The 26,533-nt window shown below is 42.3% G+C and overlaps 1 protein-coding gene across 1 annotated transcript; it reads left to right on the forward strand.

The window, feature by feature from the left end:
• Positions 1-312: 312 nt before the first annotated feature.
• INO80C (INO80 complex subunit C) lies at positions 313-24,551 on the forward strand. Its single transcript, XM_069960276.1, has 4 exons — positions 313-505; positions 8,634-8,745; positions 11,680-11,747; positions 23,541-24,551. The coding sequence occupies exons 1-4, from the start codon at positions 413-415 to the stop codon at positions 23,670-23,672; spliced, it is 405 nt and encodes a 134-aa protein (XP_069816377.1). The 5' UTR covers positions 313-412; the 3' UTR covers positions 23,673-24,551.
• The last annotated feature ends 1,982 nt before the right edge of the window (positions 24,552-26,533 follow it).

The raw sequence follows: 26,533 nt of genomic DNA on the forward strand, positions 1-26,533 counted from the left end.
ACCCCACAGAACATCGCATAAAAGTGCAACCACACACCCCTGACCCTGCAGCACATCACATAACAGTGCACCCAGACACCTTTTACCCTGCAGAACATCTCATAACAGTGCCCCCACACACCTTTTACCCTGCAGAACATCTCATAACAGTGCACCCAGACACCTTTTACCCTGCAGAACAGTGCCCTCAATGTGGCTTACCTCCTGCTGATCGTATACACTGCACAAAAAGCCTAGGAAACCAGCAGCTTCATAGAAAGCCTAGAAGAGGAAGATAGCTCCTCCCACACTGGTCACATGGACATGACGTCATCAAAGGTCCTTTACACCCTACTTCTAACAACTCCATTCAAGCGTTTACCTCCACTTTACCGGCACATATGTGCTAGCTGCAGACCGGGCTGCTTCCAGCATGAGTGACAGAGTGGCCGCCGCTGACGCCGTCTTCTCCTCGCAGACAGACGCCGCTGGCGGACCCCTGCCGTTTAAGCAGCCCAACTTCCTAGTAAGGCTCCGCACTGCTTGTGTTGTGGTGGCTCGGTATATGATGTGACTGCACTAGGCTGCCCTGCTCCGGGCTGTCCATGCTAGTCACTGTGCCTCCGTCATGTGTAACCAGTGTGTAGCTGGTACTAGCCCTGGTGGCTGCTCACATCCTCACATCTTCCATGTGCAGTGTGTCGGGTGTCTCTTGCCGCTGGCAGGGTTTATTTTGGTCATTAAAGGGATGCTATGACAAAGGATGGACGCATCATAGAGAGGTTATTCGTTACTCGCTATCTACATGTTCAGACACCATTTGTGAGTGTCAAGAGAAGCCCATGGCTGAGCGCTTCGCTCCCAGGCTCCCTGTGCTGCAGGACATGAGCTCCATTGACTACTACAGCGAGCCCAGAAGTGTAGTGCTTAGCCGCAGAATTGTCAGGGCTCTAATGGTTGGTGCGGGTGGGATTCCCCCCACTGATAAATCTAAACAACACTAAGAGGTTTCTTATAACAACATAGAGGTCCCTGTCATTGTAAACCAAGACATAAGAGCAACAAGAAGGGGAGCTTAAAGGGGTAGTGCGGCGGTAAAAAATTATTCACAGAATAACACGCATTACAAAGTTATACAACTGTAATGTATGTTATGTCTGTGAATGGCCCCCTTCCCCGTGTCCCACCACCCCCACCCGTGTACCCGGAAGTGTGGTGCATTATACATACCTGATCCGTGTCGACACGCGTCCGCCATCTTGTGCCAAACGTCATCTTCGATCTTCCCGAGTGCCGGCCGCCCTCTGCCACATCATTAGCTGCTTGGCCGCAATTGGCTGAGCTGAGCCCCTCACAACACAATTACAGGGTGCCTGTGGTTTTCCACGGCAGCAGGTGTCTAAAAAATGGCCCCAGGTCTGCTCTCTAACTACACCTATTCGGCTAAGCCCTGTTTCTCACTGACAGAGGTACAGACATGTTGCGTTGTGTTATTGTCTTAGTCAAGTTCCCTCATAGGACAAAAAGGTCATCAGGTAGTGCGTTGGGTATAAAACGCCATACACAAGTTTTCCAGCCTCCTCAAGCAAAGATGGCGTTGACAGCACAGTTGTGGAAGGGAATACTAAGCTTAGAAATGAGTTGGGAGAGTAGGGGCGGGTTCAGACTGAGGAATTCTCGCGGAAAATGTCAGCGGAATTCCGTCAGCTGTCCGCCCGCACGGGCACGCGCTTTTCCGCCGGCTCCATAGACACCATTCTATGGGCCGGCGTATTCCGCGATCCGCTGAAAGAAGTGACATGACACTTCTTTCAGCATATAGCGGAATACGCCGACCCATAGAATGGTGTCTATGGGGCCGGCGGAAAGGCGCCCAGATGTGCGGGTGGACAGCTGACATTTTCCGCGAGAATTCCTGTCTGAACCTGCCCTAGTACTGTAGTGGTGTAAAAAAAATAATAATAATAGTGCCCATGGCTTTGTCAGAGTCACTACTTCCTGCATGTTGGGACCTTAAAGTGTACCTGTCATTATAAAAAAAACTTTTGACATGGCAAAAGTTTTTATCTGTCTTAGCGTTTAGACATGTATCAATCGGGAGATAGAGCTGGGAGAAGACCGCAACAGCTCCATAGGAGGCCATTATAGGTCCCACTCTTTTTTCAGAGCGGAAAGTTGATGCGCTGCAGCGTGTTCTCTCCCCACTCTACCTCCTGATTGGTACAGGTCTGAACGCTCAGACCCAGACCGACTTTTGACATGTGGAAAGTTTTTTTTATAGCGACCGGTACACTTTAACTTTTGCTGAGAAGGGAGCGCCAAAAGTGACCATTCTTGGCTGGAAGTTGTCCGCTGTGTACCTCTCCAGAGCTTGTTTTGTTTTTGTTTTTTAAATGCAAACTGTCACCACAAAAATGTGACATGATTTGGTGGCACCTTGTGCATCCATCTTATTACTTTTGTATCCATACCTGGGAGATCTTTGCCTTTGCATCCTAACCCTGCTGCTGGATTAGCTTTATTATGCACACCCCTTTTGAATATGCAGCAACAAGCAGGGCATACATTGGTGTGCCAGGATTTTTTACAGGTACCGTATCGCAGCAGAATTCACACTGCGACTCACTGCCATCCCTCTTAGCCAATCCATGGCTGCCAGGCCCGGACTGGTAATCTGGCAAGCCGGGCAAATGCCCGCTGGGCTGGCCGGATTACCAGTCCGTGGGCCGCCGGGCTGCATAATTAAAAAAAAAAAAATCATCGCTGCGGCCCACTGCCGTCACTGCAGCCCGCTTCTCTCTTCCCACCGGCTCCTGACATGCTCCACCAATCCAATCAACGTGGAGCAGGAGCGTGGGGCCGCTGCGGCCCCTCGTTGATTGGATAAGAGGAGCATGTCAGGAGCGGGCCAGCTGGGCTGAGAGGTGCGGGCTGCAGTGGCGTGTCTCCGTCCCGCCCCCGGGACCGCGCGCTCAGGGGTAGGCTGGGCTGGGGGTAATGTGCTGCCTGCGGCCGGCCCTCTGCGGTGGTTAAGACTGAGAGAATAGCGCGACCGGCCGCCGCGCTATTCCCTCAGTCTCTTCCAGGCCGCCTAATTCCTCCCCCAAGTGCTGAGGCCGCAGACGTGCCTCGCGCAGGCACGTCTGCAGGCACCTCTGCCAGGCCCCCAGCGGCTGACGTCACTTCCCTGACGCGCCGCTGAGGACCTGGGAGTAGAGTGGAGAGGGGCCGCCGGCTGCTGCAGCAGGAAGAAGATGCTGTGCACCAAAGATCCGGAGGAAGAAGCTGCTGGGAACGAGGTGAGGTGAGTGTTTTTTTTTAATTACTTCACATGTGGCCACACAGCGGCAGGGGGGCTACTCTATATGAGGGGAGGGGATGCAGGGGGGGCTATTTTTTATGGGAAAGGGGGGGATTGCACAGGGGGGGCTATTCTATATGGGTGGGATGCACAGGGGGGGGGCTATTATGCAGGGGGGCTATTCTATATGGGGGAATTGCACAGGGGGGCTATTCTATATGGGGGAATTGCACAGGGGGGCTATTCTATATGGGGGGATTGCACAGGGGGGCTATTATGCAGGGGGGCTATTCTATATGTAGGGGATTGCACAGGGGGGAAATTATATATGGGGGATTGCACAGGGGGGGCTATTCTATATGTAGGGGATTGCACAGGGGGGCCTATTATGCAGGGGGGACTATTCTATATGTGGGGAGTTGCACAGGGGGGGCTATTCTATATGGGGGGATTGCACAGGGGGGCTATTCTATATGGGGGGGATTGCACAGGGGGCTATTCTATATGGGGAGATTGCACAGGGAGGGCTATTATGCAGGGGGGCTATTCTATATAGGGGGGGATTGCACAGGGGAAGTTATGCTATATGGGGGGGTGCAGGGGGAGGTTTTTCAAATGGGGGGATGCAGGGGGGCTATTCTATATTGGGGGAATGCAGGGGGGGCTATTCTATATGGGGGGATTTCACAGGGGGCTATTATGCAGGGGGGCTATTCTATATGGGGGATTGCACAAGGGGGCTATTCTATATGGGGGGATTGCACAGGGGGGCTATTCTATGTGGAGGGGATGCACAGAGGGGCTATTCTATATGGGGGGATTGCACAGGGGGGCTATTCTATGTGGAGGGGATGCACAGAGGGGGCTATTCTATATAGGGGGGATTGCACAGGGGAGGTTATTCTATATGGGGGAATGTACATGTACAGCAGGGGGGCTATTCTATATGGGAGGGATGTACATGTAGAGCAATGGGGCTATTCTCTATGGGGGATGTACATCAGCAGGGGGTTATTCTATATGGGGGGGGGGGAAGTACAGTGGGGGGGGCTATTCTATATGGAAAGATGTGCAGCGGGGGGCTATTCTATATGGGGGATGTATAGATGAGGATGTTGCTGGAGCAAGAAGCCTAAAATGTCTGTCTGACAGATCCCGTGGAGAGGAGTCATGGCCAGAGAAGCCTTCATGATGGCCGGAGATAGATGGAGAAGAAAAAGTGGACGTCTGTTCATACAGAGAAGACGCCTACTGTGAGTCACAGGATGTAACTGCACTATAATCACTTATAAGGTCTGCAGAACCTTTACACAGCTGGGATCTACCTTGGTATCAGGGGTGTCAAACTCCGGCCCTCCTTGTGTTGCAAAACTACAATTCCTGTCATGCTTTAGCTGTCCAGGCATGATGGGGATTGTAGTGATGTAACAGCTGGAGGGCCGGAGTATGACACCTGTGTTCTATTGTCACTGCTTTGGGAGAATTATGATCTTTATATAGTGGCTGTTATTTGGTGACAGTATAGTGGTATCCAGTCACTGTATGGTGAGAGTAGTGGGCATGGTGTGATGGTATTACTTGTCCTGAGTATTCTGGTAGTATTGGCAATATTAGTGTTGTATATAGTGGATTGTATTCAGTCACAGTGTAGCGGTATTAGTCATGGTGTGGTGATATTATTTGTTACTTATATACTGGTAGTATTGGCAATATTGGTGGGTTTGCTTAATAACAGTATGGCAGTAACGTGTACAGTATGGTGATAATAACTGCTTACTGGTGTTATTAACTATGACAGTATTATCATGCACAGAAAATTCTTACCTATGTTACCATTATATATCCTAAAATTTGTCCTGGGGCCCTACATATACCTGAGATAGATGATTGATAGATATATAGATAGATAGACCTTTAGTCCAATCTAAACTTATATAATTGTCCTTTTCATTTCCAACTAAAGTTTCACAACAGCAGCGGCAGCAGCAGCACCAGCACCCTATACGTCCATCAGTCAGAGCAGGAAGGGGCGGGGGCAGAAGGTGACACCTCAGCTGGTAATGAAAAGAATGATTATAGAGGTTTACACTGGACTAAAGATCCAGTCCCTGACCTGTACGCTGGGATCTACAGCTCTGTACCTGGTATAGACCCCACAGGTTCCCTTTACGGGCACGTTCACACCTAATCCAATGCGGATTTGATGCTTCTGATTTAATCAGTTGAAATGAATGCATAAATATGCTGCATCAAATCCACAGCAGATTATGTTATATCATTACTTTTAGGTGCTGATGGTGGGTTCACATGTTTAAGGGAGTAGTGGGGACATGGCTAAATGAAGCAGAATTTGCTCCAGCACGTATTTTACACGGCTATCCATGATATGGTATGTGGGCTGCTGGGGTTTGACTGCCAGGGCTGATTTTAAGTCCCAGTCCGGCCCTGATGGCTGCAGTGGGATGTCAGGGAGCCAGGGAAGCAAGCAGAAGCGTGGGCAGGTAATGTATTAGCCGGGCAGTGGTGGGTTAAGTGGGCAGGGGCTACTTTCTCTCAGCAGAATGAAAATCCGCTGCAATGTAGATTCATAGGAAATGAGAGGAGAGAGCATCGCTGCGGTACGTGCAGTGTGACATCCGCTGCAATGCAGTGTGTCTGAAACTGGCCTATTGCTGTATTTCCCTATTGTGGTCAGAGACACAGGTGTATGGGCTAGGTAAAGGAAGGGTCCAACAGCATCCACTGGGGTGGAAAGTCCTCTAGCTTTATTCAGCAACCAATATATACAACGTTTCGATACAAATAAAGCTAGAGGACTTTTCACCCCAGTGGATGCTGTTGGACCCTTCCTTTACCCACGCTTTACCCACGCTATTATTGGCTACGCTTGGGATTGTAGCCCTTATCCAGCTTGCATCCAAGCTCTACGGACATTGGAACGATCAGTGCTGTTAGAACTCTCTCTGCTTACAGGTGTATGGTCTGTCTAAGAAGCACATTAGTGAAGGTCATTGTCAAGTGCAATAATTGTCTTTGGGATTGTCGCACCCTGACAGATGTAGAAACATTTGTGTTCCACAGTACGGAGCGTTGGGCTTATAAATAGTTCCTTAGATGTGCGCCCATTAAAGCACAGAGCAGTTCTAGTAGTCCTGCATAAAGCGTGTGGTGACACAACCCAGCAGGGAGCCATTAATGCTGATGGCCGCTTCATGGACAATTGAGCGGAATACTTATGTTTTATAATACCCATTTTATGCCACCCCTGAGTCATATTATCTGTTCCAGCTATTCTTCTAATATTTCTGCTTCCATTTCTAATGAGGAATGTATTCATAAAGCTTTGCAAAAAGAAAGATGCCAGAGCTCGACTACTGTGCCAATCCTATTGCTATAATTTAAAGGATTTTGTGACAGAGTTTACCATAAATGCTGCGTGAAACAGCAAGGCAGATTTCAGGTACGTGCTGGAAAAAATCCAAGCCAGATGGACTACAGCGCAAATTCCCACTGATGTGTATCTCCGAGTCAGGGCTCATCTCTCTTCCTGAGGTAGTTGAGAAATGAAAGCTAAACTCTGGTTTGTTTTTATGGGCATTAAAGATGGCTAGAGAGGTAACTAGAAAATCTGGCTTGTTTACTCATTGTTTCAAGCTTCATTTTACTAATCGGTGGAAGTCTCAACACCCAGACTCCCACTAATAAAAAATTTGGTGTGCGTTACCTGGCAACAGAAACTAAAGTGACTATTATGCTGCGTTTACACGGGACGATAATTGGCCCGATCGCATGATTAACGATGTCGGAGTAACGTTTTTTTTTTATCTAATGATCAGCGTTTAGACAGTACGATATATCGTACGGAAAAATCGTTTTGCGATTTGCAGCCCGGCCCCCCGCTCATCCACAGCCCCCTGCGCCTGCTCGATCGCCGCTCCGATCGCCCGCCGCCCCGGCCACGAGCATACCTTACCTTCTCGACGTAGCGGGTGTTCGAAATTCCCGGCTCCCCTCTTCAGTGCATTGATTGGCTGAAGAGGGGAGCAGGGAATTTCAAACGGCTCCTCTTCAGCCAATCCGTGCTGAAGAGGAGCTGTTTGAAATTCCCGACTCTCCTCTTCAGCCAATCAATGCACTGAAGAGGGGAGCCGGGAATTTCGAACACCCGCTACGCCGAGCAGGTAAGCTATGCTCATGGCCGGGGCGGGGGTGGCGATCGAGCCGGCGCAGGGACTGCGGATGAGTGGGGGGCCGGGCTGCGGATGAGCGGGGGGCCGGGCTGCGGGCGGCCGGACTTTCGCGTAGACTGTTTACACGGAACGATCGGCGAATTTTTTGTGAACGACGATTTGAGAACAAGTTAAAAGATAAAAGTGAACGATTTCTCGCTCGTCGTTCAATCGTTCGCTGCGTTTACACGTACGATTATTGTTCGAGTTCGATCGTTATCGTGCAAATTCGCACAATAATCATTCTGTGTAAACCCAGCAATAGGGAAACGTTGGTCTTCTTGGGGGGGGAGGGGGTTTGGGATTGGGAGATGTAACTACTGGTGAACTATAGTAGCTGCTTCATAACACTTGGATCCAGCACCTTAAGCCCTGTGTTCAGCACCATGAGCAGTGCATCAAATAGCTGTTCCATCACAGGAAACATTCCTGGTTGTTGCAAATTTCTGTGCTGATAACATTTGACCCCCCCCCCTTAATTAGGTCATCTTAAAGAAGTACTCCAGCAAAAATCTTTTTCTTTCAGATCAACTGGTTTCAAAAAGTTATATAGATTTGTAATTTACTTCTATTTAAAAATCTCAACTCTTCCCATACTTATTAGCTGCTGTATGTCCTGCAGGAAGTGGTATATTCTTTCCAGTCTGACACTGTGCTCTCTGCTGCTACCTCGGTCCATGTCAGGAACTGTCCAGAGCAGAAGAGGTTTTCCATGGGAATTTGCTACTGCTCTGGACAGTTCCTCACACAGAAAGAGATGACAGCAAAGAGAACTGTATCAGACTGGGGAAAAAATACCATGTACGGAAAGACTTTAGAAGTAAATCACAAATCTATATGACTTTCTGAATCCAGTTGATTTGAAAGAAAAAGATTTTCGCTGGACAACCCCTTTAAGAGTGGTTTTGCTAAATTGAGAACCTTCGTCCAGCTCTTTCCATGCAGTGTCTAGTGTAGAATAATAAAATCTACCTTAATACAGTTATTTTCCCTTGATATCCCTTGACGCATGATATCTGTGCATTTATGCCCTGGTCATCTGTAATATAAGAGAGTATGAAGAAACCTTTTATTACACCGTCCATTAAGCCCAATTGACTTGTAACACTTCTTTTTTTCGGCAGCATTCAGGAATTGGAGGCGCAGCAGCTGGCAAAAAGAACAGGACCTGGAAGAACCTGAAACAGATTCTTGCTCTAGAAAGGGCATTGCCATGGCAACTAAATGATCCGAGCTGTAAGCTGCTTAGCATGCATTTCTAAATAATAAAACCTACACAAATAACTTTCATAGAAGCTATGCCGGCTTACGCTGTTTTCCTCTGTGCTCCACTAAATATTTTGGCTAAATGTTCAGCACAATTTATTTCAGAGCTCCAATGGGGTGAGGTAGATGCATGGCTAATACTCCAGTTGTGTCAAATGTAAGGACTCATACTGACTCGGCTGGCAACGTAACAAATCCCCAATATACACTTATTACTGGGAATGCACATAGAAGTGCTTTTTTCCCCTGCACTTCCTGCTGCATCAAGGCTTCACTTCCTGGCTAAAATGGTAATGTCCTGACCCGACTCCCAGAACTGTGCGGGCTGTGGCTGCTGGGGAGGATGATGGCAGGGGGACACTGAGGGGCACAGGGCACTGGAGGGACACAGAGCATCCCCCTGCCATCATCCTCTCCAGCAGCCACAGCCTGCACAGCTCAGTCGGGTCGTGACATCACCATGTTATCCAGGAAGTGACATCACCATGTTATCCAGGAAGTGGTATACAATTCAGAGAATTCATAGTTATAACGTGCTCCTCAGATACAAATTTTGTGTCACATTTTTTAGGATGAAAAAAACACCCAAAAACTGACAGCTTTTTTTTTTTTTTTTACTTCTGGCTTTTTCTCATGTGATTTCAAGACTTCTAATGAAGACATAGGCGTCTTTGGATTTGTTAGTTTTTTTTCTCTGCTTTTTTATCTCACTTGCTATAGGAGAGGTCTATAGGAGAAAAACTATTTCTTGAAGAGAAAAATATTTTGTAACAGAGTTTCATATTTCTCTATTGAGCTAGCATCTGGCTGCTGCGTTGTTATTTACCAAAAAAAATGCTGTGTGCCAGTTTTGCCTCTTTTCTTGACCCTAACTTTTGCTGGGAATGAGACACAGAGTGATCTGCTGGACAGATCTTTCTCTGTATGTAATTCTGTCAGTTAAGACCTACAGATCGTCCAGTGTTTTGCGAAATCAAACTTAAGGCCCTATTCCACGGAACGATTATTGGCCATGACAGCCGATAATCGCCCCGTTGGATAGGAAGCAACAATCGTTCATGTTGGTTGATCGTTGAAGTAGTTTGTCTTTCAACATGTTGAAAGACAAACAACTTATTTAGCAGCGATCTGCTGCCGCCGCTCCCTGGGATAGGAGCGCCGGCAGCAGACCGCCACTATATCCTATAGGCTGGCCGGACGATCAGCGATCACCCGAGCAGCCCCCCGCAGCTTCCCCTGGCCCTCCCCGGACTCGCCCGCTCGCTACAGACGCGTGGAGCGCAGCCTTTACTGTAGTTTTACTCACCTCCCTTTAATATAATGTATCCATTAGCCTGTGCTTATTTTACCTTATTTTTATAGTGTTAGGCTCCGTTCCCACTGAGCAAAGGTAGCGGAATTCCGCGACGGAATTGTCCGCCGCGGAATGCCGTTAGCCTCCCGCTCATAATGGGACTCTATGGGAGGCGCGCGCTCCTGCCCTGTCCGCGCTGAAGAATGAACATGTTCATTCTTCAGCGCGTACAGAGCAGCAGCGCGCGCCTCCCATAGACTCCCATTATGAGCGGGAGGCTAACGGCATTCCGCGGCGGACAATTCCGTCGCGGAATTCCGCTAGCTTTGCTCAGTGGGAACGGGGCCTTAGGGTATGTGCACACTACAGAATCCCACTTGCGGATCTCCGCTGCTACCATAGGCTTCATTCTATGGTTTGCCAGATTCCGCTGTCCGCCCGAAAAATAAACGGGTTCATTCTTTGGGCAGACTGCCTCACTCATCTTTTCTCCCGTATCTTTAACACCTGTCCTCCTAGTTTTTACAACCATCAAACAACTTCTAGCACTCATGTCTGTTGTATTATTTGCCACAGAATAACTGGTCGCCACATCTTTTGTATTTCTGACCTATATAGATAATGTGGTTACTGATGCATTAGGTCATTGACACTCTGAAAAAAAGAATTTCGCATTCCAAGAGGTAAAATATAGGCAGTAACATGTTTTAAACCATATACAGAAAAGGGTTATGTAAGTGGCTCTTTATGATTTGTATAGCTTGCCATGACAAATTTTCCATAGTTTCATCCCACCCTAGTCGTTTTACTAAATACAATTACTGTATAGTCATCCAAACCCACCTATGTCTACACATTGCCTCCTGAATACCCAATAATGGCACCATGCAATGCTGCACTACAACACCTAAATATCCTTAATATTATAAGCTAATGCTGCGTTTACACGGAACGATTATCGTTCAAATTTGCACGATAACGATCCAATTTGAACGATAATCGTACATGTAAACGCAGCAAATGATCAAACGACGAGCGAGAAATCGTTCGTTTTGATCTTTGAACATGTTTTCAAATAGTCGTTGGTCGTTCGCAAAAAATTTGCAGATCATTCCGTGTCGTTCACAGATTTAATCTATGTGTGAGATAGGCTTAAGCGATCGCAAAACGATTTTTCTGTACGATATATTGTTCCGTCTAAATGTTGATCGTTATAAAAAAAAAATTGTTACTTTGAAATCATTAATCGTACAATCGGGCGAATTATCGCTCCGTGTAAATGCAGCATTAGTCCCATGTTTTACCAGCACAAGCAGTTTCAGAAATTTGGCACCTGATTTGTAGCTGATAGATTCAATTTAAAGGGGTTATCCAGCGCTACAAAAACATGGCCACTTTATTCCAGAGACAGCCCCACTCTTGTCTCCAGCTTGGGCGGGGTTTTGCTGCTTAGTTCCATTGAAGTGAATGGAGCTTAATTGCAAACCGCACCTGAACTGGAGACAAGAGTTTTGTTGTCTCTGAAAGAATGTATGTCGTTGCATGTCGTAACCACTGAATGTAACCAGCTTTCATAATTATGTAATATGAGATTTTATGCTGAATTGCAGATTTTAACATTGATGCACCACCTTCATGCAAGCCAGCTAAGAAATATTCAGACATCTCAGGACTTCCAGTAAGTTAAAGTTAAGAAATTATTATTTGGTTGCTTTCCATAACGTAATGTGTTATTGTTACTTCAGGTGATATTTCAGGATGCACCGTCTTATGTATGTATATATGAGAAGCAGCACTCGTTCTGGCCATTCTTTCATCGGTTACCACCCTGCAAACTCCATCTCTGTGTCTGCTTTTCCTGTGCTCAGCTACAGTGTGAATGCAGTCTAGTCTCTGTGCTGGTTGACGATATACACACTTAAGAATGGTATTCTGCAATACCTATATCTGTAGCAAACCTTCAAAAGTTCCCAGACCAGAATTGAGCAGTCTAACCTGTGAGTATAGTGTTCTCTTTGGGCAGAAAGTCTACACTTTCTTAGCATGTTTGTCAGCACTTCCTTCTTACTCATCCCACTTGATAACCCCTCCCCCCCCTGGGCTTGTATGGGCAGGGTAAGGGCTTTATTACACGGTACGATAATCGCTCTGTGTGATAGAGACAATGATCAGCCGATGAGCGTTTCTTCTCCCGCCGACCGCGCATCACTACTTGTAATAGCAATTCTAAATGCTCCTTAAAATTGCTCTATGACCATGCTTATAACGCTTTTATCCTTTGGTCTAGGGGGCTGATTGAGGTGTCATTTTTTTGCGCCATGATCTGTACTTTCTATCGGTACCTTACTGGCATATATGTGACTTTTTGATCGCTTTTTATTACAATTTTTCTGGATTTTTGATGCGACCAAAAATGCGCACTTTTGCACTGGCAGATTGTTACGCTTACACCATCTACCATGGAAGATCAGTAATGTGATGATTTAATAGTTTGGGCAAATACGCACGCGGCAATACCAAATATGTTTGTTTATTTTTATTTATAAAATGGGAAAAGGGGGGTGATTTAAACTTTTATTAGGGGGAGGGGATTTTTTTTTATTAATAAACTGTGTATATAGAGTCCCTGGGGGACTTCTATATACACAGCATTGATCTCCCATCTGTTGGTCTGGTCTTCTGCAGACCAGATCAGCAGAATACCAAGACTGGATCAGCATCATTCTGACACTGAGGCCCATCCGAGATCGCATTGCGGGGGGTGGGGATGGTTGGGATCACGCGATCTGCCCACTAGACACCAGGGATGGGGCATAAATAGCTGTTTAGATGCAGCTGTCAGCTGCAGGTCCGGGCTATTATTAGCACCCGGGATCACGGCAGTTCAGAGTGGGGTTGCCACGCGGCCCGCTCTGAACACCCCTAACCGACTGAGGACGTACAGTTACGTCCTTGGTCGGGAAGGGGTTAAAGGGCAACTATGGCAATTTTTTTTCTTTTAAATAAACTAGTGTAAGAAAGTATTGGGAAAGAGAGGTGGTAGGCTCTCAAAAGACAATTGGCATAGGACCAAATTAGAATATATCATTCCGTTTTACAACACACAATAAATGCCATAAATTTCAGGTTGTAAACTTAAAATCTAGCTTTATATATAAAAAGGAAAAAAAATTAAAATGAGAAATGATACAACATATAAAAAACTATGTATATATACAATCAAATAAACTACATAAATTCTTATTGTTGGTCTATCTGCATACTTGATTAATTATAAGTATTAATTCTCGTATTAATATTTCATCATTGTATTATTATTTCACCATGCAGTATTAAATCATAAATATAAAAAACATATATATTAAAAAATATGATAAAAATAATAAAATGAGTATTGCCAAGCGGTGCAGGGCCCTTGCTTTACCACGTACTTTGTTATTAAGTTCCCGTTCACATGTCTCTTTATATGTCACTATTGATAAAACCAATGTATGAGGAGTTAGGTATATTCGTATGGTGGGTGTCCACCTCTCACCAGTCTCTGCGGATATAGGAGCTCTTGTAAGCGCGATGTCTGTGACACGGCAGCTGGCGTCCTCCGCTCTCTCCACTGCTGAGTTGTTTTTTGTATCAGGTTTGTTTTCCCATACAGGAGGCTGGTTCAATATTCAGCGTTCATTCATGCAGATCCAGGTGCACAGGAGGCGTCCCCCCTGTGGTTCTTGGATAAGGTGCTTTGCATGCGGTGCACGTCTTGCGTGCGTGTGGATATTCAGGATAGGTGACGGGTATACAAATCTTAGTGGCTAAATGATATACTGCAACCCTTCAGATGCGTTTCAGGATGTATAGCATATCCTTTCTTCAGTGAGGAATGTTGCAGTACTACGTCTTTTTGTGTGTTCTTGGATATAAATAACTTCCTTGATTGTTCATTGTCAGAGTGGATTCCTGCGGAATGGTTGGTTCAGTCTGTCACAATCTCCGGTCTGGATCTAATCTAGTTTGCAGGTCGTGTGTATGAGACTGTTCTCACATGTGCGTATTTTTTATGTCCAATTTTTGTTTTTCACAATGAATGATTGATGTATGTTTACAGTACCATAATGTTCTGAGGATAATAATACAAACGTTTTTACATAAACACAATCAAAATAAAAGATAAAAAGGGAATGAAAAATAAAAAATATAAAATAAAACCTAAATATTTCTACCAATATGTATATTATCTATATTGCAATATATAGGAACAGCAAATAAAGTCCTTAATGATTTCCATGTATATGTATATATGTTAATATGTTGATAATGTTATACTTTTTTTGCGTTTTTCTTGCGTTTTTTGTTTTTTATTATTTTTCTTACAGTTTGAGGCTATGTTCACACTACGTATATTTGAGGCTGTATAGCAACCAAAACCAGGAGTGGATTAAAAACACAGAAAGGATCTGTTCACATAATGTTGTAATTGAGTGGATGGCCGCCATTTAATGGCAAATATTTGCTGTTATTTTAAAACAACGGCTGTTGTATTGAAATAATGGCAGTTATTTACCATTATATGGCGGCCATCCACTCAATTTCAACATTGTGTGAACAGATCCTTTCTGTGTTTTTAATCCACTCCTGGTTGCTATGAGGACCTGACATGAGGACCAAATACAGCCTCAAATATACATAGTGTGAACCCAGCCTGAATGGGTTTTCTGTTGCATCTCTGTTGTATTTCTGTGTACCTTTATTTGTTATATGTTTACAGTCGTCTTATGTATAATTATGTGTATTGTTTGTATTAGTTTTTAGCTTGTTACAATATGTGTAATATATAGGTGGGCGCATGTATGACTAAATGAATTAATGGTATTATTCTCATAACCTACGTTTCAAAAACTAAGGATAGGTACATAGAATATAAATACATAAATCAGAATTAAGTAACTGAAAATACATGTATATCAAAATAAAGTAAAAATTTGAATATCTGAAAGAATTACTAAAATTTAAAGATATAGAAATATATAGTTTTAGGAGCTCCTGTAAGCTTTATTATTAGTACCAGTGCATATCCAATAGTTTTTGCAAAACCTATTGGATATGCACTGGTACTAATAATAAAACTCATCAAATAAATGCATTATACGATATATTATAACCTCTCTGTCTATAATCATGTAAATAAATGTTTTGTGGGCCCATCGACGGACGGTACAGTGCCCGACTGTGATATCAGTGCCTGGACCGCCCCTTGAGGGATCCCCCCCACACACACACACATATACAAATATATAAGTATCTATAGAACTGTACTGTTGCCATCATTTATCATTAATAATATTATGTACATTGTGTATTTATCCACCACCTTTATTTATTTATTATACTTTCAATATCTTTCTTTATACCTAGTAGACATTCTGTACCTTCTGTAGGTGATTCTTCATATAATCAAAATGCATGACAAATAATATGGGATCCGTCGACGGACGGTACAGTGCCCGACTGTGTTATCAGTGCCTGGACCACCCCTTGTGGGATCTCCGGCTATATTATACTGTAATTCACAACCTCCTACATGTAGATATATACATTTATTAAAATTTTACCCTTATAGTATGTTCCTATATATTCCTATATCTTTAAATTTTTGTAATTCTTTCAGATATTCAAATTTTTACTTTATTTTGATATACATGTATTTTCAGTTACTTAATTCTGATTTATGTATTTATATTCTATGTACCTATCCTTAGTTTTTGAAGCGTAGGTTATGAGAATAATACCATTAATTCATTTAGTCATACATGTGCCCACCTATATATTACACATATTGTAACAAGCTAAAACTAATACAAACAAGAATACACATAATTATACATAAGACGAATGTTAACATATAACAAGTAAAGGTACACAGAAATACAACAGAGATGCAACAGAAAACGCATTCAAACTGTAAGAAAAATAATAATAAACAAAAAAAAGCAAGAAAAACGCAATAAAAAGTATAACATTATCAACATATCTACATCTACATGGAAACCATTAAGGACTTTATTTGCTGTTCCTATATATTGCAATATAGATAATATACATATTGGTAGAAATATTTAGTTTTTATTTTAGATTTTTTATTTTTCATTCCCTTTTTTCCTGGTTTTGGTTGCTATACAGCCTCAAACATACAGCCTCAAATATACGTAGTGTGAACATAGCCTCAAACTGTAAGAAAAATAATAAAAAACAAAAACCGCAAGAAAAACGCAAAAAAAGTATAACATTATCAACATATTAACATATATACATATACATGGAAATCATTAAGGACTTTATTTGCTGTTCCTATATATTGCAATATAGATAATATACATATTGGTAGAAATATTTAGGTTTTATTTTATATTTTTTATTTTTCATTCCCTTTTTATCTTTTATTTTGATTGTGTTTATGTAAAAAACGTTTGTATTATCCTCAGAACATTATGGTACTGTAAACATACTGTAAACATACATCAATCATTCATTGTGAAAAACAAAAATTGGACATAAAAAATACGCACATGTGAGAACAGTCTCATACACACGACCTGCAAACTAGATTAGATCCAGACCGGAGATTGTGACAGACTGAACCAACCATTCCGCAGGAATCCACTCTGACAATGAACAATCAAGGAAGTTATTTATATCCAAGAACACACAAAGACGTAGTACTGCAACATTCCTCACTGAAGAAAGGATATGCTATACATCCTGAAATGCGTCTGAAGGGTTGCAGTATATCATTTAGCCACTAAGATTTGTATACCCGTCACCTATCCTGAATATCCACACGCACGCAAGGCGTGCACCGCATGCAAAGCACCTTATCCAAGAACCACAGGGGGGACGCCTCCTGTGCACCTGGATCTGCATGAATGAACGCTGAATATTGAACCAGCCTCCCGTATGGGAAAACAAACCTGATACAAAAAACAACTCAGCAGTGGAGAGAGCGGAGGACGCCAGCTGCCGTGTCACAGACATCGCGCTTACAGGAACTCCTATATCCGCAGAGACTGGTGAGAGGTGGACACCCACCATACGAATATACCTAACTCCTCATACATTGGTTTTATCAATAGTAACATATAAAGAGACAGGTGAACGGGAACTTAATAACAAAGTACGCGGTAAAGCAAGGGCCCTGCACCGCTTTTTATTTCCAAGAGTGGCAATACTCGTTTTATTATTTTTATCATATTTTTTAATATATATGTTTTTTATATATATGATTTTATACTGCATGGTGAAATAATAATACGATGATGAAATATTAATATGAGAATTAATACTTATAAATAATCAAGTATGCAGATAGACCAACAATAAGAATTTATGTAGTTATTTGATTGTGTATATATACATATACTTGTCTTTTATATGTTGTATCATTTCTCATTTTCAATTTTTTTCTTTTTATATATAAAGCTAGATTTTAAGTTTACAACCTGAAATTTATGGCATTTATTGTGTGTTGGCCAAATTAGAATATATCATTCCGTTTTACCTATGCCAATTGTCTTTTGAGAGCCTGCCACCTCTTTTTCCCAATACTTTAATCTCACTATAGTTCTAACAGGTGCAGAACTAGGTAGTGCACTCAAGATTTTGACATATTAGATTGTCCATAGACTTTAAGTTGAGCACACCACACTATTTTCTTTCTCTAGTGTAAGAAAGTGTTAGTAGATTTGCAATTTGCTCATATTTAAAAAATATTTATTAAAAAAAAAAATCTCCAGTCTTCCAGTACTTATCAGCTACTGTATGTCCTGCAGGAAATGGTGTGTTCTTTCCAGTCTGACACAGTGCCTTCTACTGCCATCTCTGTCCAAGACAGGAACTGTCCAAGGAAAACCTTTTCTTACTTGGATAGTTCTGACACAGACTGAGGCGGCAGCAGAGAGCACTATGTCAGAGGAATACAACACTTTCTACAGGACATACAGCAGCTGATAAGTACTGGAAGACTTTAGACTATTAAGTATTAAGAAATTGCAAATCTGTATAACTTTAGCCCTTTAAACCTACTTCTGTGATCTCTGCCAAAAATCTTTAAAGGGAATCTGTCAGGTCTGTCAGAGTGACAGACACAGGCAAATAGGTCACAGGGAGACAAAACAAATTATACCTTTGCAGAATTATAAAATTGTATTTTCCTTAGAAGCTGAAGTGCCACAGAATGCATGCCCCCTCCTCCACCTCTTCCTTCCTTGATGTATTGACACACAGGGCTGGAGGGTGTGGGAGGGCGGAGGCATGCATGCTGTGGCTCAAAATCTTTTCTGTGGCACTTTAGCTTCCAAGGAAAAACACAATTGTCTAAGTATACCAGTCATATACTACAGTCCTAGTGATGGGGATTAAATCATTTCTGACAGATGGAAATTATTTGTATTGATCAAATGTATTCACCCACAGACTGATGCCATAAAAGATCAATTTGAGTATGTTGCCACTATCAGACATAATATGGCTCTCATGAAGGCTCTGCAAATGAACACCTAGTATAGAGTATACGCCCCCCCCCCCCCCCTCTTTTTAAAAAAAAAATGCATAAACAAGCTACAGCACTGGATAACAAAAACAATAATTTGCCAGCCACCAGGTTTCATCTGCACAGGGATAGATATGTCAGGTTAAGTACGCCAATATTATTGCTTATTTTTCCCACAAAATTACAAGCCTAGCAAACTATTTGCATTGGTTCAACAGTCTGCCATGCAATTTGCCACTTTTTGTGTTGCTCTGTTGATGGGATGGCGACATACAATATTTTCTCGCCTTTGACTATGTGGCTAAGTGGAACATTTACTCCCTACCGTTTTAATGAGTCTCTAATTCTTCTGGGGCTGCAGGTTTTAAAGACTATGGGGGAGAGTTATCAAACATGGTGTAAAGTGAAACTGGCTCAGTTGCCCCTAGCAACCAGATTCCACCTTTCATTCCTTACCGACACTGGAATCTGATTGGTTGCTAGGGGCAACTGAGCCACTTTCACTTCCCACCATGTTTGATAAATCTCCCCCATTGTTCCTCTATTAGCATAGCAAACCCCTACAAATAACTCCTTGAGCATTTTCACTTACTGAAAGCCTCCTTTGATGCTCGGTTGTTTTAAATTCCTCTTCAGTGTAAGTAAAACCATTATTTATTTGCACATCACAAGGTGGCTTCGAAACCCTCCATGACTTTTGAAATACAGCAGTTGGAGAGGAAAATATTGTAGTTATGTGGTGTAAATTCACTTGAAGGCTACGTATCCTGTTTGTGTTCACTAGACATTTTAATGAGATGTAAAGATAATTTATTTCAGACCATATACTGGAAGTACAGATCCTTTGGGAATGAACCTGTCTCTATAGTTTATAGCTCTGGAAGCTTTATCGCCCAAGTTTTCCGTTTGGTAATTACATGAAAATTTAGGTAGTATTTTAAGTTTTAGGTAATCTACCCATAATTTCGCTATGCTAAATGTAAAAAGTGTGCGTGGGGGAGCCGGCTGCAGTGTTGATTTGGTAGGGAGATTGGTTATGCTTAGAATCTTTGGCTTGTTATTGCAACAGCAGGCTATCAGTCTTATGAGTATCTGCATATGCATCCATATTTATTAACTTGTGGTATTGAACATTTTCATCTGCTAACAGTTATTGAACTAGCAAAAGTGTAAATTGATTTTATGCAAGCAGAAATTATGTTCCTAGAATTTATAGCTATTGTACCATGGCTCCCCTCAGCTATACTAATTACTTTAATATCAAAGGCTGTTGTGGTTAAAAGGAAAATAAAGTTACAACTGCAAAAACTGGATTCGTGAATGTTTGCCTGTGTTTAATCAACTGTATCTCATTATCATCCTATATTCTAGTAATGTATCAATACATTACTGTGTCTGAAGGGAAGCACAATAGCTCTGTAAAGTGCATCTCTTCTTAATAGCACTTAATTTCTGCAAAAATTAGAAAGTACAATGCTACCCATTGTTAGAACTGGTGAAAAGCCTCTGTATTGGTTAAAGGGCTAAAATACCTTAAACATTTGCTATGGTGTTTTTTTTTTTTTTTTGAGGCTCTGTGAAAATATTAAAAACGCAGCATGTTGAGCATGTGGCGTTTTTTGGCAAACTGTGGCATTTTTCTGTCCCATAGACTTCAATGGGGTTGTTCTGGTTGTCTCAAAAATGCCATTGCTGTACATTGCTGTGTTTCAGCAGCTAGGTTATGTGATGGCAGAGAAAAAAAAGTTCACACACAAAAATGCCTAAGCCGCAAACACGATCATTCACACAAAGTAAAAAAAAAAAAAACACTACGAAATAATGGCAGAAAAGACACAGCGTGCTTTTTTTTTTTTTTTTTTTGGCCTGAAAAACACCAGACAAAAAGTTTGTCTGCTTTTCTTGTCGTGCCTAAATATGATATTAAAATAAATAAAACCTGTTCAACTTCACATCTTATAAACAAGCAAAAAAAGGTCCATGGAACCATGCAGCTTAGTGATTGCTGTGTTTTGTACAACTTATAAACAAGTTGTGCTGTTTTAGGGGGGGGGGGGGGCGGAATCCTTTTTTTCTAGCTTAATATAACTCTTTTAAAGTTTTTTGCTGACAAGGATCTATATAATACTTACATACTTTAAAGTGGTTAGATGTATAAAAGAGAGAGGCATCCAGTGTACTCTCCCACTTGCTGTAATGTCATCCATTCTCTTGCTTTGCACTTTGCTTCCCATTTCTGAGGTAGACTCCCCTTGACAATGACGGCCTGATAAGCCAGTTGTAATTGAGGAAGGTCACTGCAGCAGTGATTGGCTGAATGGGCCTTGTTGACAAGACTAATCTGTCTTGGAAGGAAGACGAGTGTTGAGCAGGTGGCCATTTCATATCCCAGCAGAGAACCCAGTATGTATGCATTCTTATATCTATAGCTGACTAGGTAACAAAATAAATAAAAAGCTTTTTTTTTTTTAATTATTATTATTCTCAAGATGCCCTTCTTACAAAGGGAAAAAAATCAGTGTCTTATCATCTGCACCCAGGGTTAGTAATTTGGTAAAAAAGCTGATTTGGTGCTATGTTGATCACTGAGAGCACAAAGGATTTTGCAGCCATTTATAGCTGAATATTCTTTTCCCTTCTGCTGAAAACTGGTCTACAAAATGGGCATGTTGTATCCAGCTTCCTACTGTGCAGAGAACTCCTTCACAGAGCTTATCCAGATGTAAAGGACCTTTTGTGTAGTACAGTCTCTATGGAAGATGTGTATATGTTGCAAGTGGACTTGGACACACTAAATGTTTGGGCACCTACTTTACATATGAGGTTAAGTGTGGATAAAAGTTATGCACCTGGGTACTAATAACCGACGGGCATCATATGGCCTACGGGGAGTTACACTGTGAGAATCGCTGATAGAGAAGAATCTGGGTGTACTCTTAGGTAATAGGCTACAGAACATCACACAATGTCAGTCAGCTGCTTTTAAGGCCAACAGGATATTGTCATGCATTATACCAGACATGTAATCTCGGGACAGGGATATAATATTACCGCTTTATAAAGCTTTGGTGCAGCCTCATCTGGAGTATGCTGTCCAGTTTTGGGCCCCAGATTTATAGAAAGATGGCCTGGAACTGGAAAAGATACAAAGGTGGGACACTAAACTGGTTAGGGGAATAGAGCATCTTAGTTATGTGGAAAAATATGATGAAAAAAAGTCTCAAAAGACCAGGGGTCCCTCCTTCCACCAAAAATGTTCAATCTCCAGAGGTGACGAGTCGTCTTTACCATGAGAACGGTAATTATGTGGAACAGTCTACCCCAGAGCTGATCACTGCAAAAAAATAAAGGGCTTCAAAACAGACTGAGAGCCTCTTGGAGTAAAATATCATAGCATATGTAGAAATATAGAATGTATCCATCATCCATCTCTTCCCTTAGTTGGACTCTCTACCACGTTCACAGTTTTGTTGCATTTCACAATTTATTTTGTGGGCTATGTGGTACCTTATGGAGATGGAATTCACAAAGATATGCGTCCATGCAGTGTCTCTCACAAGATGAAATCATTCTTAATCTTCACTAGTTTAATGAACCTCATGGGAGACATGTCATATGCCAGATTTCTAATTTCACAGCCTTCTCCTTTGAATCTATTTCAGAGTTAATTATCACCTGTACTAGCCATCCCTCTTTGGATTCTTTAGAAGTCTGCTGCAGGGGGGGGGGGAACACTTTGAGCAGCGGGTGGGGAAAACATATTAAAGTATGCCTACCAGACCCCGTGCCTGCTCTGGGCCACATCACCAGGCTCCCAAACCCTGCCAGATGTTTTTAGTGGATTGTACGGGGGATAGCGGGAGGTATCTACAGACATGGGGAAAAAAAATACTGAACGTGTGCATAAGGCCTTACTGCTCAGTGCTGGTCTGGAAACTTGGTGTGATAATATTGCGGGATAATGTGTTGTGCAGGGCTGCCTTTTCTCCTCTCTGTGCTCACTCACCCCCTTTGGCCCCTCCATACCCTCGTTAGACCATAATGGACACAAAAAAGCTGCTTCTTCTGAAGTGAGGGGGGAGGCTGCAAAACAGAATGCGAAGACAGAAGGAAACTCTTTTGCTTCATAAAACCTATTACAGAGTGTCCTAAAATCACTTTTACTATTCATTTCTGCAATGTGACATTTAAATGACAGTTACACTTTAAAGAAATAATGTTGTTCATGATTTTGGGCTAGGACAAATATCTGTGGCCTTTTGACCATTTGTTCTTTTGTTAAAGCGACTCTGTACCCATAATCTGACCCCCCCCCCCCCCCAAACCACTTGTACCTTCGGATAGCCGCTTTTAATCCAAGATCTGTCATGGGGTCCGTTCGGCAGGTGATGCAGTTATTGTCCTAAAAACAACTTTTAAACTTGCAGCCCGTGCCAAACGGGAGTATCTGTGCCCTAACTTTGCACCACCCCTCCGTCCCTCCTCCCCACCCTCTTCATCATTAGGAATGCCACTGGAACATTTTCTACTGTCTGAACGTTGCACAGGTGCCTTAACGATCCAGCCCATTTTCAGTATTCACACAGTTGACGAATAGGAGATAATCTGCCTGGAGCATTCCTAATGATGATGAGGAGGGTGGGGAGGAGGGACGGAGGATGGTGCAAAGTTGGGACACAGATACTCCCGTTTGGCATGGGCTGCAAGTTTAAAAGTTGTTTTTTAGGACAATAACTGCCTTACCTGCCGAACGGACCGCAGCTGGATTAAAAGCAGCTATCCGAAGGTACAAGTGGTTTGGGGGGGGTTAGATTGTGGGTACATAGTCGCTTTAATGTCAAACTTCTAGCCTGTACAGCGTATGCATGTATGTATAGTTGTGATTTGTTTGTATGTACATCTCATTGATTTTTTTTTTCTATTTCTGTTTCCCAGGCTAGCTACACTGACCCCCAAACCAAGTTGCGGTTCAGTACGATAGAGGAATTCAACTATATCAGGATGCTTCCCACAGATGTTGTTACTGGATATTTGGCTCTAAGAAAAGCAACCAGCATAGTACCATGACAGTTGTTATCTACATTTTACTATCTTTTAGTTTTGGTTTAAAGGATTGCATTGTCTTTTTAGAATAAGCCCTGATAAAACAAAAAATGTTTTCTGGCTGCATGCAGCTGTAGGTACCTTAGGGTTTATGTACCATTAAAGTGACTATCAGCTGCAATTCACATTCCAAACTGCTGACACTGTCAGATACCATGTGTCTCCTTGACCTAACAGCTATCTTTTATATTTGTGTTTCTATAACTCTTTAACCTAGAAAAATGCTTTTATTCTCTGGTGCAATGCGTCAGAGGCTCTCCCAGGCTTCTGATCTGCCGTAAGATGGAGAACCTTCTAACTACCCATACCTGAAACTGATTGACAGTCAGCTGCTAGCTGAGCTCCCAGCAGGGATTGATGGGAAGGAGGTGTTACTGCCTTAAAAATAGGAACTTGGGAAAACCTCTCTGACACTTTGCACTGCAGAATAAAGCATTTTTCTACGTTCTTGAAGCACAAACACCCTTGCCTATGCAAACACCTTAAACATGTGTCTGATAGTCTGAGAGCCAAAATGATTTTGGTTGCCTTAAAATAAATAAAAGGGTTTGCATAAAGTCTCAATGGCCTGTGGAGTGCCTTATTGCTGTTTGTTGAATGATCCTTCTGAAGCACTGTATTTGAAAGTACATCAGAAGTGCTTTCAGCCAAGTGTAGGAAGTTTCCTCAGTGATTTTGGAGGATATTCTTTTGGACTTGAAATGTAACTTTTGCATAAAAGTGTGGCATACAAAACATGCTCCTGGTCTCAGAGAGTCAGTTCTAATACCAGGGAAAATTGGTGAACAAAATTTTAAATTTAAAAATATGATTCAAAATGGGCATTAAATTTAATTCTGACAAGTTTGTAGTTGGTGGCACTATTTTATTTTTCATTTAGTTATTTTTCTCTCTGAATATGGTTTCTGCAAGCAGTGTTAAAAATACCTTTTGCAATGTAAATTTGTATTTGTGTGTATTTACAGTATTTTTACTTTTTTTACAATAAAATATGCAAGAATGTCATATGAGTGAAGGTGTAAATAGCCATTTTTTAAATGTCTAAATACAGCTTGTGTTCACAAACCTTTTTTTAAGGTGAAACACTTCTGTTCTTTATAAGAACAGACCTGTTGGTAATGACAGCCGTAAATAATCATGATTTTTAAAAACTGTTTATTTTAAAAAGGCTATTTTTTTTTCCTCTTAAGGACTGTGGAAATTTAAAATTTATACAATTTCATTTTTGCTACTTTTCCTTACAAAAGTTATAACTCTGATAATCTCCCGCCAGTTTTAGACATTTTAACCTAAAGGCATATCTGTCATTTCCGGGGACTCTTTCAGGATAAGCTGCCATTTGTGTACATAGGAAAGTTTGCTATATTTGGCCATTATATATCTTGTATATGACATTTTCAGCAGATTTCTGCTCTGCACGATAAATCTGTATTTTTTTTAGTTTTAATAATGTTGGTAGGCAGACCCATGTCTATGGTTTCTGTGCAAAAAAAGGAGATCTTAAAAAGCGGCATGGTAAAGCTGTAGTGAGCAGTCTAAGCTGCTGTCTCACTTATTGGAAAATTGCAGTTGAGGCTCTGTTACTAAGGCCATATGGTCTTTAGTTACAGCCGAAAAGAGACCAAATGCATTAAGTGATGTCAGTTGTACATCTGCTCTGCACAGACTGTACAAGGGAAGATGACTGCTGATTGGCCAGCGGCTTTGCACACCCCTTGTAAACTTATCTCCTCACCTAAGGCAAATGCGATTTATGAAAAAGACCCACCGTCTCAGAGTTAAATACAGAAGCAATAGGACACTAAAAAGGCCACCAAAGTAGAACTAGATTTGCATTTCCAGGGAAATACATAGTGCTTGAAAAGAGCGCCCCTTTACCAGTGACTTCCTTTTAAGAGAAACTTTAACCCTGGGTGCCATCCCTTTACGAACGACTTGGGTCCCATCCCTTTTAAGAGCGACATGGGTCCCTTTAGATGTTAAGGTTGCTCTTAAAGGGACCCAGGTCGCTCTTAAAGGGACCCAGGTCGCTCTTAAAGGGACCCAGGTCGCTCTTAAAGGGACCCAGGTCGCTCTTAAAGGAACCCAGGTCGCTCTTAAAGGAACCCAGGTCGCTCTTAAAGGAACCCAGGTCGCTCTTAAAGGAACCCAGGTCGCTCTTAAAGGGTCCCGTCCCAGACCTGGGTTCCATCCCTTTAAGAGCGACCTGGGTCTCGTCCCTGCTACATGGCTGCCTCTGCTCTGCTATTTTACTGACTGAACTTATAATGGTAAAGATCATTGCTCGGTTACCATGACAATCTTACTCATGTCAATGAGACAAAGTCATTAAGGACCTTCCATATATTACATCTTCTATTGGCCAGTAGTGGGCATGTGACTGTGGATGTTGTGATACATTGCCTGACAAGACCTTAGAATTCCTATTGGCTGCTATATTTCAGCTATTTGCAAATGTGCTGTGATTGGCTGTCAGCGTTTACAGTGTGGCCATTATTTCCAATGGGCCATTATTTTCTATGGGAAATTACGGTTCTTTAAAGTAAATTTCTTAAAAACTTCAAATCCGATCGAAATGAAAAATAGCACACCTCACATCGCCGAGGGCTTCGAAACGCAGTTTGAGCGGAGTCTGTGCACAAAGCGGTTCGGGCTGTATTACACGCAGAAGAATAGCTGGAAGAAGAAACAGAAGAAGAATACAGATTAAAATATAGTGCTTTTTCAAGCAATATAATAATTAAAATGAGGAAGAGACTATGGGATGGAATCCCAAAGATTGATGTCCAATGTCCAAGTGGTATCGAAAAAAAACTGGAAGCCTT

The sequence above is a fragment of the Dendropsophus ebraccatus genome, chromosome 2, assembly GCF_027789765.1.
Source record: "Dendropsophus ebraccatus isolate aDenEbr1 chromosome 2, aDenEbr1.pat, whole genome shotgun sequence".
Classification (NCBI taxonomy): Eukaryota; Metazoa; Chordata; class Amphibia; order Anura; family Hylidae; genus Dendropsophus; species Dendropsophus ebraccatus.

What these genes read in the sequence shown, in the direction of transcription:
- INO80C (XM_069960276.1), top strand. Translation starts at nt 413, where the DNA reads ATGAGTGACAGAGTGGCCGCCGCTGACGCCGTCTTCTCCTCGCAGACA. An exon ending in GCAACTAAATGATCCGAGCT is followed by an intron (nt 8,746 to 11,679) that starts GTAAGCTGCTTA and finishes GCTGAATTGCAG; the next exon opens with ATTTTAACATTGATGCACCA. An exon ending in CAGACATCTCAGGACTTCCA is followed by an intron (nt 11,748 to 23,540) that starts GTAAGTTAAAGT and finishes TCTGTTTCCCAG; the next exon opens with GCTAGCTACACTGACCCCCA.